At 30.3% G+C, this 16,187-nt stretch overlaps 1 protein-coding gene across 1 annotated transcript in view; it reads left to right on the forward strand.

Moving 5' to 3' along the window:
* The window catches only part of ort (glycine receptor ora transientless), a 110,424-nt gene that overhangs the window by 59,306 nt on the left and 34,931 nt on the right, over positions 1–16,187 (forward strand). The window contains exon 10 of the mRNA XM_015512367.2: positions 9,759–9,919. Within this exon, the coding sequence (XP_015367853.1) occupies positions 9,759–9,919 (161 nt within the window). The remainder of the gene's footprint in view (positions 1–9,758; positions 9,920–16,187) is intronic.

Here is a 16,187-nt window from a genome sequence, read left to right on the forward strand (position 1 = left end):
TGTTTCTACAGCTTTTAATAGAACATATATTTACCATTTTATCACTGTTTTACAAACTATCAACAACCAAAACTAATAAAACTTGAATTAATAATATAAAATATTATCCTTAATGCAATGTTTTATGTATTCTATGATATTTTATTATAACAGATAATAATATTCATACATGTAATATAGATTATGATCTATATTATGTCTATATGTTAATATTACGCTATTATAACTGGAATCAAAAAATGTAAAACAAAAAAACGCGGCAACTCAACCATCATGGATGAAAAATGTTGAGATAAACATTTTTCCATGATTATTTACCTTCTACCTAAGTTTATTATTGCTGACATGATAAGGGCTAAACGCACAGTCCATCTATATTATGTCTATGGCAACGACCGTAGGTAGCAGCACATTACAGCCAAAAATATTGAATAAAATTGAAATCCTTAACGTGAAAACTGTTTCGCGCGGGAAAGAACCGAGAAGGCTACAGTCATAACTAAGAAACGACATTTTCACCACATAAAATAATGCAATTGCTTAGCCCTTAGAAATTTATCAAAGGGGTGGGTATCTCTTGGCAAAATATAATATATGTGTTTATTTTATTTAGGTAAATAATTCAATTGATTGCATGCATTGAAAGAAATATAATATAGGAATATGGTAAATACTTGATATTAGATAGTTAAAAGGAAAATGCGGCAGTAGCATAGATGTATAATAGTACGATAGAATGTATGGCAAGGCGATTTTGTAAAAACTGCGCAGCAGTTTGTGCATCGACAAATTAAATATTAGTGTAATAAAGTGTAAGCGGGCATTCCGCGGACCTTCATTGAATATAAAAATAATAAATAGAACTGGGTGACATATCGGAATCGGACATTCAATACATAGATATTATTTATTATACTTATACGAAATAAGATAATAATATGATACACGAAACCGTAACATACTGGAAATACCAAATAACAATTTGTGATTGCTGTATTTAAAAGATATTTTCTACGATAGTCGATAGTATGTACATTAGTGAGTTAGTTCTTAGTTCGCTAAGCCACCTAACCTTTGCATCAGCCACTTATTTTGTGCGGATCGACTGAATTATACACAATATATTGCATTGCAATTTGGTACTTTATTTTATTATTTTCATTTGAAGTTCTGGTGCAGTGATATTCATATTTATTTTATTAAAAATAGATAACTCTTCTGTAAAATGTAGTTGTTAACCTAACCTAAATTCTTGTTGGAAAAGAAACCAAAAAAAAAAAAACGATGTGCTGATATTAAATCATTTTTTGTACAAAAGAAAGTGTGTCAAAAAGGTAAGTAATTAATTAAACTATTACTGATTATTAAGAGTTGAATATTATTCATTAGTAATGAATTATTACTATACTGCGATGTGATAATGTAATAAAATCAAAACAATTTTTAGTTGATAATTTCGAGGCTAATTTACCTTTTTTTTTTCCATTATTTTGTTGAAAATAATTTATTATAATTTATTTAAAAATTAAAATAACTCAACTTGCGTCAAGCTTAGTGAAACAGATTAGGTTAGTATTGCCCAACACGTCATGTTTTTGAATCTTGTCCAGTGTTTTTTTTAAATTTTAGTTATTAGGTTTAGGTATGTCTTATAATATAAATAATAAATAACAACAATTACTTTTTTAAATTTAATGTAAGTGAAAATGAAAATGTAATGGACCTAGATACTGCTTCAATTGTCAGAGATCATTCTTCATGTATGGATAATACAACATAATTAGGTATGCTTGAAATCAGTGGTGTTGAGAACAACATTCAGCTTGAAATCACGCCTCAACATTTAGTAGATCCCCAAACTAATATTAATACAATTATGGACCATGTGGTATGGTTTAACTATTTTTTTTTTAAATTATGTACCTACTTGCTATTACTTTGATATTTATAATAATGTAACACAGGAAATGGATCTGAGTAATATTGAAACAAACAACATTGAAGAACATAATATTATGTGTGACACTTCAATTGTAAATATTATTGAAGGTATATTATTATAGATTTTAAAAAATTAACAATGATTGATAACTGTATTTATTTTAATTACAAAATTTAATTTATAATTATTAGACAATGTAGTGGGAGAAGCTGATTTGAATTGCACAAATCTTCACTTGACTGAAATTGAGTTTGAGATCATCTACCAGTGCCTTAATTGCCGAAAAATCTAAATGTGTCAACTCGTTAACATTGTATGGGTTTCCCCTTTTCTTTGCCATTCGTATTAGTTGTGCATACTGAGATGGTACATAAATGGGACCGAACTTTAATGAATTTTTAACTTGTTTTCGATTGTGGAATGAACACAGTCCCCTTCATTCTGTGTATGACCAGTTATTATATATTTATGGGTAATCGAGTTGATATTTGGAAACTTCATAACAGTATACATGTCGCATCCACATAGTGAAACTACTCATTTCATGAACTGGATATCCAGATAGTGAATTTTGACGAAAATACATTATATGGACATCCATTTCATGAAACGAACATCCATTTCATGAAATGGACAATACCTATATCGTGTACTTTGTGTAATTATTATTTTATTATAATAATGATTCATAAACTATCATTATACATTTATACGTATATTATATTTAATTTTTCACGATTGATTACTATATAGGTAATTTTCTATATTGTTCTATACACAAAAATATAGCAATTATAGTCAATAAATTATATCATATTACATTATATTTTTATTTTATTTTTCATAAACCATACGTATATAATATTTTATAAACAACAGTGTTACCTATGTCCTATAAAAAGTGTTATAAAATATTCATACATTTATACGTATATTGCATATTATTTTTAAAACAAGCACACCTACTTGATTGGCAAGGATTTTTTGCCTTACACGAACAAGACAAAAATCCTTGCCCTCCTGAAATTTTTTTAATCATTTCTCGCACCGAAAATTCAACATTTTTATCAACTTGATCAGTAGTGAGAAATTGAGTTGTTGATTTTTTCAAACATTCACTACTGAACCATCCTTTGAGTAAACCATATTTTGTTCCAAGTTTATGTAATCCTTTTTTTTTTTTGTTCCGTGATCACACAAATTATGTTTGGGGGATCTGTAGGTCCCCTATCAACTTTTGGTACTCCAAATATAACACATTGATTTATTTCAAAATCGTCCGTTTTTTTGTTGTTTCCCTGTTAAATGTCATATCATCATGTTAACAGTCAATGTCATAATCAATCGTGAAAAATAAAATAAAAATATTTTTGTTAAAATATAATTATTTATATAATAAAATACAATATACGTATAAATGTATGAATATTTTATAACACTAAATATAGGACATAGGTAACACTGTTGTTTATAAAATATAATATACGTATGGTTTATGAAAAATAAAATAAAAATATAATGTAATATGATATAATTTATTGACTATAATTGCTATATTTTTGTGTATAGAACAATATAGAAAATTACCTATATAGTAATCAATCGTGAAAAATTAAATATAATATACGTATAAATGTATAATGATAGTTTATGAATCATTATTATAATTATTATAATAAAATAATAATTACACAAAGTACACGATATAGGTATTGTCCATTTCATGAAATGGATGTCCATATAATGTATTTTCGTCAAAATTCACGATCTGGATGAATTTCACTATCTGGATATCCAGTTCATGAAATGAGTAGTTTCACTATGTGGATGCGACATACACATAAAGAGCAATCATGTACTTGTTTTTTTCTGACCACAGCAATTTTTTGAATAAAAAACAAAGTCCAACAAATCGGTGCAACCATTATCTTCTCTATCTTTAATTGTATTTTGTAAATACATAAGAACACAGCTATATAGCAATTTCTTCAACTCCACGATTTCCTTCTCCTTTGTGCCAGAAATAACATTCAGTTTGACCGGTATTTAACTCGGAGATAGTATAATTGAAACTATTTAACTTAGATTTGTAATAAAACACAGAAACGTCACCACGTGGAGCCGGCAAAACTGCTTGTAAGTCATAAACAGATACTATATAATTTGTATTGGATTTCTTTTTGTCTTCATCTTTTTCCTTTCTCGACAACTCTTTTTCCCGTTGATGTGTTTCGTGCTTTTCTCTAAATTTTTCTTTATCTTCTCCCACGGCGTTCTGGAAGGAAGTGCATAATTCAAATTGGTCCTTTTTGGGTGTGAAAAAACTTATGTTATATTCTTCGTTGAATATTTTACTATACATTACAAGATTAACAAGTGAACGACCAGCAGTTATACAATCATCTCGGTAGTCTCTCCATAAACTTGATAGTGAATATCCTCCAGCGATATATTCTCGTGTTTTTTGTGCTCGAAGATAATGAGATTCAATTCTAGGTATGGAATCAATGTGTTGGCGGACATCATTTTTTAATTCATCTGAAATTGTTTTATGTTTCATGTGTTTTCCGCGTAATTCTGTTTGGAGAGATGTAGGGATTCTTTTTTACTAATGACAGTTCGAATTGGATGATCGTTTATATCAAGTGTAGCTTTAAAAAAATGTTTACACACATGAAAACGAGTTTTGTTTATCTCAAAGTAATGCGTTATTTAGCTTACGATGATTTTCAGTTGATGAATATCTGTATTTGGGCTTGATGGATAGCATACAGGTTGCTATGTAACTGCACTGCTTACTCAAATCACCTAACGACCAATATTTTTCAAAAATATTCTGCCTTTGAGTCTCATCAATTTTTGAAGTACATTTTTGTTTACACTGATTACCGCAGGGAGGACGCAATTTTCTTACATCATATTTCTTTTTACTTTTAGAACCTGAAGTATAGCTTTATCCAGAATTTCGGTTAATTTTTGCTTTTTTGATAGTCCATTGATTAGAATTCACCTTTCTCTTTTTTCCTTTTCTCATAGTTTAAAGTTCTGCATTGGAATTTATTTCTGTACGTTTATTGCTATTATTATTTATTCCTGCATTTTCATCATTTTGTTCATACATAACTGCATGGTTATCAATAGAACCGGACGAAGATGAGGAATCGCTGGTTGAAGGTCTATTGATCTTTTTTGGTGATAGAATTTTGCAATATTACTCCGGGTCTACATCTGAATCATAAAAATCACTGCAGTTACTGTGTAATGGTGAAATTTCGTAGTTTACTGATAATTTTTTTCGGGCACTACACTCTTCATCTCGCTCACGTAAGACTAATAACTTACCAGAAGGTTCTAAATAAAATATAAATTATTACCTAATTAATATTGAGTTCACATTAAACCTAATAAAAAAACCATTTATTACTATTCATCAGTGTCGATATTTCATTTCCTTGCATTGATTTTTCTTCCCTTTGTTTCTCAAGAAGTGTCCTACAATGTGGAATATCATTTAAAGCACACATATCACGTAAGCCTAATGGATTATCATTAGATCCTAATAACAATTCAAATTATTGTGTAATTAATATTGAGTTCGCATTAAACCTAATAAAAAAAAAAGTTTATTACTATTTATCAGTGTCAATATCTCATTGCCTTGCATTGATGTTTCCTCCCTTGGTTTTTCAAGAAGTGTACTACAATGAGGAATATCATCTGGAGCACACATATCACGTAAGCCTAATGGATTATCATTAGATCCTAATTAAAATTAAAATTATTGTGTGATTAAAATTGAGTTCACTTTAAACCGAATAGTTTATTTTTATTTCTATTTATCCATGTCGATATCTCTTTGTCAGGCATTGATTTTTTTGCTATTTGTGTTTGAAAAAGATTCATTATACTTTTAGCCCGACTAGACATTGAAAGAATATTTTTTTAAATATTTTCAACTTGTAAATACTGAAACATAACTCGTGTCACAACTTAAAATTGTTTAATAAAATTTATTAAAAACTGTCATAACTCGAAATACAACTGAAGAAGGATGATAGCTAATTAATTATTAACGTCACAACTAAAAATAAAATTGTATAAATCAAATAACATTTAAAATTACCTTAATTAATAACGACATAAGTCGTAATAATACTTTAAGAATAATATAATATTTTAAATTACCTACATTAATAACGACACAAGTCGAAATAATGCTTTAAAAGTAATATCATAATAAAATATTATTTTAAATTACCTTAGTGAATAATGACACAAGTCGAAATAGTCCTATTATGGAAAAAAATTTCATCAACAATTCTGGCACAAGACGAAATAGTACACTTTTAACAAAATAATAATAAACGTTCACTTGAAGTGGTAAAATGCAAGTGAGATATGACACTTTTGATAATATTGTATCAGCAAAATGTTACGCTATCAAAAGTTACATTTGCGCCATCTGTTGGTTAAAAATAGGAATAGACTTGTCAACTTGTGACGTTTTTGTACAATAAAAGTATGATATTTACCTAACGTATGCCATGATAAGATGTAAAATCACATTTTTTCAGTTGTGTCACTTTTTAAGCGGGAGTGCGGTGACCAAATTTTATGAAAATATGATAAAATTTTATCAAAAGTAGTTACATTTATACATTTTAAAATATACATACAATTGGGGGGGGGGGGGATGAACAGTGTCCGGCGGAATCAATGTGTAGTCGTGTAGATATTATAAACAGTATTCGGCGGAATTAATAGCCGGTGGAATCAATATAAACCTTTTACCTAAGCAGGTAATTTCGTCAGAATCAATAAATCCCCCACTCTCTGCAGTGCTTCAAGTTTTCCGAATAAACTATATTGTATAAAAGTCTCACAAAAAAATACCCTGACCTTCCTTACTCCAAACGACATCGGACATCGTCGACCAACGTCTGGACACCGTCGGTCAACGATCGACATTCGTTTGACGCACGTCTTGGTGATCCTACATCACTGTGAGTTTCCGTCTCAAGTTGACGAAACCACGGTGTCAGCCAGACCATACCCGGCTGAGCCGATTCCATATTGGGTTTTTTTTGTTTTCATCAACGCCGTCCATATTCAATGACTATGGGCTAGGCGTCAACCAGGGGCCCAATGTTTGGCGAAGAAACTACCAATTAATACAACATCCAGACAGGGATCTCGCCGTCAACAGTTGTAAATATGTCTCTCCCCCGCGATAAGTCGAGCAATAGGCGTCACAAGACGCGATCCATACCTAGAATGAATATATTCTTTTTTTTTTCACAGTTAAGGCTGTCGCTAGCTCGTTCATGATTCATCAACACTCGATAAACAAAAAAACCGAATGTGTAGATAACACGACTTCCCCTGTAACCCTGTGACAACCATGATTCACTGTAGTCATGCCATTTACTCTCGCTGTGACAGTAAATTACTTAAAATATGTTTCTTGCGACAGGCACGTTATTATAGTTTTTATTCAACTCTCTCCTTTCCCATTATTATTTCATTTGTAATTACCCTGTGTCAAATATTATTATTTCATTTGTAATTGCCACGTGTCAAATATTATTTCATTTGTGATAATTACCATGTGTCAAATATTATTTCTTTTGTAATTGTCATATGTCAAATATTATTATTTAATTTGTCCTTACCAAAAAATTATTCTCACATCATATGTTCATGATAGTGATATGTAAAATATAATCAAATGATTACCCTAAACTCTTTCTTCTTATTTAATTTATGGATTTAACCGGTACTATGTCTCTCTTTCCCTCAAAATAAATCTTTGGAATTCATTTTCCACTGCGTGTATAAAACTTACGAGTTCCATCGAGTTTGTCTTAGGGTCAACAAGTGGTGCGGTGCGTTGGTCACAGTTAGAGTGTTCCCCTCTAATTGTGAGTGGTTTGCAGGGCCTCAAAAACCCTATATCCTCACAACCATCATCAAATATTTTTTATAATAGATTTATTATGTATATATTATATTATATATTATACTTACCTACTAATTATATATTTAAGACATAGAATTAATATTTTTAAACAATATTTATTTTTTTATTTATTTACTCAGGTTAAGATAATTAAAAATAGACTATGGACAACTATAAGCAAAAAAAAAAGATTGAAATCTTTCATACTTTTATCCTGTGAAAAGAACATTCCTCTTAATTTAGATGAAGTATTAGACAGAATGGGAAAATCTTCTGAACTGATGGAAAGAGCTCTATTATTTAAATCAAATACATTTTATAAATTAAATTACTTGTCGTTGTCTTAATTATATATTATTTTATTTCAATTTTATGTATTTATATTTGAATTTAAAAATTAAAATTTGTATGGATGAAAGTGCACCTAATTAATTATTATTGTATTTTTTTTATTTACTAAATTATTGATGACGCCGTATACCAAAAGTTCTAAATTAGCAAACAAATTTTATATATACTGTAAAACCGCTTTAAGACAGACCTTCGGTAAGACGAAACCCCGATATTACGTAACATTGTTTTGGTCCCGTTTCAAATTACATGTAAGTTTATCCCGCTAAGACGAAAACCTCGCCAAGCTGGAAAAGGACACGTTTTTGTAATGAAATTTGATGAAAACCCACACTAAGACGGAAATATAACAAAACTTTCGTATTGTTGATACCCATAGATAATCGTTAAACGAGCGCGTACGATGACATTAAAAACAAATAAAATTTATATCTATACAGTATACAACATTATTATCCGAGTCACTTGGTTCAGTATCAAATCGTATATCGTTACGTTCGTGTTGTTGCGTTTTCCGTCAATCATACTTTAACATGTCGAAAAAAACAACTCTTACGCTATCGAATAAAGTAAAACTAATCGAGTCAAGCAACATGAGAATCTTTTAGTGAAGGAACTCATGGTGAAATTTAAGTGTGGAAAATCGCAAGTATATGAGGCATTTAAAAATAAAAACAAACTAATGGAGCAGTAGGTGAGTTGTAAGAATTCTGGTAAAAGTAAAGGAGTGGTGTCGGTGAGATTTGAACAAGTTGAACGAGATTTTTTCAAGTGGTTCATCAATTCTCGGTCGTAAAGCTTGTCCATCTCCGGACCTATTCTACAAGCAGAGGCCACTAAATTGGCAGAAAAACTCGGCATCAGTGATTTTCAAGCTTCAAATGGTTGACTTGACCGGTTCAAACGACGGCACAATATCGTCTGCAAACAAATCATAGGGGAAGTAAATTATGTAAATTAAGATACAGTTGAAAATTGGAAACGCAAACCTTCAGTTCTCATTAAATGTTATGAAGCTAAAGACATTTATAATGCCTACGAAACTGGTATTTTTAACCTAACCTGCAATATTTCAATGAAGAACAACACTTCGGTTTCTCAACCAATGGACCAAGGAGTTATTTACACCATGAAGTCATACTATCGTACATGATGCAACATTCGCTTGTTCAATAAATATGAAATCTTTAATTTAATTTAATTTAATTTTCCTAACTCCGTCAAGACGGAAACCCCGTTAACACGGAAACATTTCATGGTCCCATGCGATTCCGTCTTATCGAGGTTTTGCTGTATATATAATGTAGTAGTGGGTGGGTTATTATTTAAATACCTTGCTTAGGGTTTGAAATATGCTCACTACACCATTGACTTACCACCTTGATATACCTTTTATGATGAGCTAATGACTAATAACTACTAAACTACCCATATATTATGATTGTAGATAAATGTTGTTATTGTTTAAAATTTAATAAAACAGCAGGAAAATTAAATTTTTTTTAGTGGGTTTCGTTTTGGATTAAACCTGAAGCTGCTCCAGCCCGTGTGACATTGGGTGTAACGTCTTTATTAACGTTGTCAACACAGCACGCTAAATCTCAAGCTGCGCTTCCTCCAGTCTCCTATTTAAAAGCAGTCGATACATTTATGTCCGCGTGTACAGTGTAAGTAAATTCATATATATCACTTCAAAACAAACCTAATTAACAATAGTAATAATTTTTTAGAGTAGGGGACTTTTTATCAATATTGGATGGTATTTAATTAAAAGAAGTGTGGAAATTTTTGAAAACATATATTCTTAAAATTTAAAACAGCAATACACTCCAATATTATACCACATGTTTGTATAATAAATGTGATTTCATAATTGTATGTTTAATATAATATATTCTATGATTGATTGACTTCAACAAAAAACTAATTTTATGAAATTAGACGAATTTCCTGCAAAGAGAAATATTTGATTAAGCATAGAATTATCATCGTCTAATAAACGTTTGTAAATAATTTACAGCAAGTTGCAAGTTTCTATATATAGTAAAAAATGATGATTTTATATATGTAGATAGTTCATATTATCTATTAAATTATAGATTTATATAATAGACTAGCTGAACGAGTACACTTCGTAGCCCGTTGAAAATCCTACCTCTTATATGTCACAAAATGTATGTCAAATTCTTTTCCTGTGATAATCCTAGCAGTATATTTTTATACATATAGATAATATAATATGTATTATTATTATTGATAGATTTGACCTTGCACTTTGAATGTTGGCATGGAATTATCGCGCACAATATTCGTGACCCCCCAATGATGTCATTTGGAAACATTAATTGCATTTGCAGATGTTCGCTAAGAAATGTTTCGATATCCATGTGTCGCCTGGCATAATTCTGGCAATTTTACTTTTCCGCTAGCACAGCATAACACATACCTGGTGCCTCATTCTTAAATTTGTATGATTTACAATATATACATAATTGTCAGTTATCATCAGACTGTTGAGCTGTATGGTTGTGCTGTACTTTACTCTGTGCGTTATCTTTTTCTAATTTATCTGTTTCACTCTTTGCATTATTTATTTTGTTTCTAATTATTTTCATCATGACTGAAGTTTTTTGTAATATCTGTAATATTCAATTCGCAGAACTGGATATTCCTGTCAAATGCGACAGTTGTACGCTATCTGTACATTCTAAATGCACGGGACTCTCTGGAACTGAAGTTAAGTGTCTTTCTTTAAAAAATAGGTCTCTTAAATATTTTTGTGATAAGTGTGATCAAGGTCTTAAAGAATTACTAGAATTGAAGGCGTTGATAAAAAAATTACTAGTTGAAGTAGAAAATTTAAAAAATATGAATTTTAATTCTGATTCCCGTAATACGTCATCTGAGCATTTTTCTAATGAATTTATTTTTAACGAAATTAATGAGCGTAATCGCTGCACTAATAATTTATTATTCTATAAAATTGAAGAATGTGATTCTAACCGATTAGATGATCGTATTTCATTTGACCTTGTACAAATAAATAACATCATTAAAACTATTTTGGTTGATACGTCTATTATTCCTAAGAAAGTTATTCGCATAGGTCGTCCGCAAGCGAGAAAATCACGTCCAATTAAAGTCATCTTTGATTCCATGTCTGATGTATTTGATATTATTAAAAATATACGCAAGTTATCACAATGGAATTCATCACTATCATTGATTAATATAAGTACTGATCGGACACTGTATCAAAGAGAGACTATGAAGAAATTCCACGAAGAATTAAATCAACGAACTTCAAAAGGTGAAATGGATTTAACGATCAAGTTCGTTAATGGTGTCCCTAATATTGTTAAAAAATCGGAAGTCATCTCTAATCATTCTCAATCTCAACAATCTCTTTTTTAAAATAAATGTTATGTATCAATATGTTAGAGGTCTCAGGACGAAACTTAAATTTTTTCGTAATTCTGTTAATAATTTAAACTGTGATTTATTTTTATCTGAAACTTGGTTAAATGGTACTATTAATGATGTAGAACTTGGTATTGTTAATTTCAATATTTTTAGAGCTGATAGAATTGGTACTCATGTTTGTAGAGGAGGTGGTGTGTTGTTGGCCATCAGAGATAACTTGGAATGCAGACGTATTGTTATTGATTGTATTAGTTAATTAAAATAATGTAAAATTATTGTTAGGCTGTGTTTATATTCCTCCCAATACCCATAAAGATATTTATATTAAACACTATGAGTTAGTGGAAAATATTATTCTTGTTCATTCAATAGTTAATATACTTATTATTGGTGATTTTAATGTTTCTGGCTTCTCTTGTACTGATTATACCCAAATTAATGATTCTAATTCGAATGTTATAATTAGTTCATTTATTAATTATTTGTATTTAAAACAAGTGAGTAGTATCCTTAATGATCGGTTTGATATCTTAGATTTAATTATGACTAATAATTGCGTATATTGCATACGTCTAGGTAGTTCACTTACTCCATTAATTGATTCTTATCACCCACCATTGGATTTTGTTTTATCCATTTCTACACCTGATTTTCTTTCTGAAACATCATATCCAGTTGTTTTTAATTTTAATGCATGTAATTATAATGATGTTAATTTGTTTCTTATAGCATTAATCTAATGTCTAATTTATTGATAAATCTTAATGTCGATTTGGTGGTTTTTAAACTAAATGAAATTATATCCCATTCGTTTGATATGTTTGTTCCTAAAATTAAATTAAATCATTATGATTCACGTAGTTTTTATCGGTCCAATCCTATTTTGAGAAATTTAATAAATCTAAAAAAACAGGCACATAAAAAATATAAACTTACTAATTCACATTCAGATTATATATTTTTCTCTAATTTAAGTAGTAATTCTAAAAAATTCTCTTCTCAAATTCATGCAAATCATTTGATAAAAATTGAAAATAATATTAATATCAACCCGAAGTCGTTTTGGAATTATATTAAATCTTTGAGATTTAATCGTTCTAAATATTCCTCTTTCAGTATTTTTGGACCATAGTTCTGCGAATAATATGAATGATACCATTAGGTTATTTGCTAAATATTTTTCTTCAGTATACACAACTGACACAATTGATATAGTAGATGATTACAATAATGATTTATTTTTTAATCAGTTTCATAATTTAAATTTAAATTCACTTACTATTTATGAATATGAAATTATAGATTTTATTGGTTCACTTAATGACAAGTCAAGTATTGGGCCTCATGGGATTCCTACAATTTTTTTAAAAATGTGTTGTCAAGCTCTCATTAAATCTTTACATTATTTATTTAATTTGTCTCTATCTAGTGGAACATTTCCTTTTTGTTGGAAAAAATCTTTCATTTCTCCCATACATAAAACAGGTGACAAACAAAATGTGAAAAATTATAGGCCAGTTTTGAAAATGTCAATTTTTCCAAAAATGCTTGAAGCTATTATCTCAAAAAAATTATCTAATTTAATGTGCAATAATATAAGCTTTTCTCAACATGGATTTGTACCGAAACATTCGATTCAAACTAATTTATTATTATATCATAATTATCTTGTTTTTTTTTTTTTTGTTTTTTTTTTAGTGTTTCTGACATACAAGGTCATCTAACTTATTGATATAATAAAGAATTTTTAACATCATTAAGTTGTTAAGCGTAAATGAATTACAATATATACAGTAAATTACAAAGATGAATAAATAAATAATAAAATATGACATCATAATATTAGTTAATCTAAGTGTATTTTTTTTTTTTTTTTGTAAATCTTATTGGTGTTGAGAAAGGGCATCATGAGGACGTCCGCGCTTGAGACGCCGGAGGGTAGGCTTATCGCTGAGTTTGAAATATTTTGCACTTTTGGCGTTGTTTAGTTGGCTAAAAAAATTTATTGAGAGATACTGTATGTAGGATTTAACCATCGGGAGTCTGAAGTCTGTATGAAGTGCTTCGTTTCTGACGAACCATGGCGCGTTGGATATTATGCGTAGAATCTTGGACTGGAAGACTTGAATTTTATTTATGTGAGTTTTGGCACAGTTACCCCAGATGGGAGCAGCATAGAGTATTAATGGTCGTAGAATTTGCTTATAAAGAAGCATGGAGCACTTCCAGCTTAAGGCGGTTTGACGGTTGATTAAGGTGTAAAGAATTTTGAGTCGTTGGTAGCCTTGTTGAAGTTTCGAAGAAATGTGAGGGTTCCAAGTTAATTTTTTATCTAAAATAACACCTAGATATTTTATAGTTGGAGACCAGGATATGTAGTCGCCATTAAGTAGTAGAGAGGGAGGGGTATTGGGGCGATGAAGTGTAAATAATACTGCTGTACTTTTTGAGGGGTTTAAGATAATTTTCCATTTTTTCGCCCAGCACTTTATTTTGTTTAAATGGCACTGTATATTATTAGTGGCAATGTGTACTTCACTGGAGCTTGAATAGACAACACTGTCGTCAGTATAAAGAGAAACTTCTGTGTTAGGTGTAGTGGGAAAGTTCGCGATATATAAATTAAAAAGCTGGGGGAAATTTTTGATCCTTGGGGAACACCGGCTGTTATTTTTTTTATTTATGAACTGGTGTCATTATTTATGCGGACTGCAAAACAACGGTCAGAGAGGAAGGATTAAATTATATTAAAGATTGCAGGATGGGTATTTAAAGTTTTTAATTTGAACAGTAGGCCGTCATGCCAGACACGATCAAAAGCTTGCGTAATATCTAAAAAAACTGCACCAGTGTGAAGTTTTTCTTCAAAACCATTATTTATGTGTTCAGTTAGGCGGAGGAATTGTTGCGTAGTTGAGTGTTTCGGTTTAAAACCAAATTGATGATGTGGAATGGCTTCAGTTGCATCTAGATGTTTTGTTAACCTGGTGTATATGATTTTTTCAAATATTTTGGAGACTGAAGATAGTAGACTTATGGGCCGGTAACTGTTAGGGTTTGTGTTATCTTTTTCCCAGTTTGGTTTGCCGTTTATAAGTTTACGTGATTTTGTAGATACACCTATTGTAATTTTTACAGGCAGATGGTCTGAGTTAAGTTCAAATAGAGGCTCTTGATAAACTGGTAGAGGTATTGATTTTAATAAAATTACGTCTAGTATGTCCGGATTTCTATTTTGGTCGTATGGATATTACGTGGGGGAGTCGGGTGAATAAATAATTGTTGAAGTATTTGAAAGGTATTTATGTAATTTATGACTATTTTGGTTTGTCGTTTTGCAGTTCCAAGTGGTATGTTTGGAGTTCAGGTCACCAATAATCATTAATTTTTGAAAACTGCAATTTTGTCGAAATCATTTGTGTACATTTTAGAACTTGGTGATTGATATGCGCTAATTAGAGTTGTAATTATACTGTTGATAGATATAGTAATAGCCACTGCTTCTAGTGATTGTAGAACAGGTATAAAAGTGTGATGGTGTTTTATTTTAGATTTAATTATAATAGCTACGCCGCCTGAAGGTCGAACTGCTAATCTGTCTTTGCGATAAGTGACATAGCCATTAAATTTTATTTTATCTGCATTAATTAAATGCGTTTCGCTGATACAGGCTATATCTACATTGTGGGTGTTCAAAAATGCAGCAAAAGTATTTCTATTTTGTTTAAGTCCATTGACATTCCAATTTATGATAACTAAATTTGCATTATTAATATTATTGAAATTGACTGCCATTTATTTGACTTAATAACGTTGGAATATATTCGATGACTTTTTTTATAATTTCTTGTAATAAAGAATTTATGGTAGGTATTAGTAACTGCAGAAGCTCGCTTTGGATATTTGGTTGGAAGGTAGGTGGTTGCTGGTGTTCGTAGGTATTTGTTCTTGTTATCTCAGCATAGGACTGTTTGTTGTTATTACTGAAGACAGGTGGGTTTGTGCTATTCTTAGAGAGGAGATTAGATGTAGCAGTTCGTGACGTAGATGGGTGATTGTTGTTATATATATTAACTTCGGTATCACACTATTTATGGGTAGTGGAGTTTTTTGATTTTGTTTGACGAGATTTATTTTTTAAAAGTTTATAAGCTGTGCAACCTCGGTAACTGGCTGGGTGATTCCCTAGACAATTTACACAGGTAGGAGGGGTAGATGTGTCTTTTGTACAGGCAGAATAGTGATGATCTCCCGAACATTTTACGCATCTGAGCGGAAGCTTACAGAAGTTTTTGGTATGCTGGAATCTTTGAAAATTTTGGCATTGAGATGTTAGAATGTATGTTAGAATCAGTTTCATGGTTTTAGAAATAATACAGTTTAGTAGACGGTCTACCGAAAATATATCTTTTGCCGTTTTTTCGAGTAGTACCGCTACAATCGGTATGGGAGATTTATGATTATTTTGTAGACGGGTTACTGAGACAACAGTGAAATTTAAATCTGTAATTG

Source organism: Diuraphis noxia, unplaced genomic scaffold, assembly GCF_037042655.1.
Source record: "Diuraphis noxia isolate RWA-SAM2 unplaced genomic scaffold, SU_Dnox_SAM2 contig0001, whole genome shotgun sequence".
NCBI classification, from domain to species: Eukaryota; Metazoa; Arthropoda; class Insecta; order Hemiptera; family Aphididae; genus Diuraphis; species Diuraphis noxia.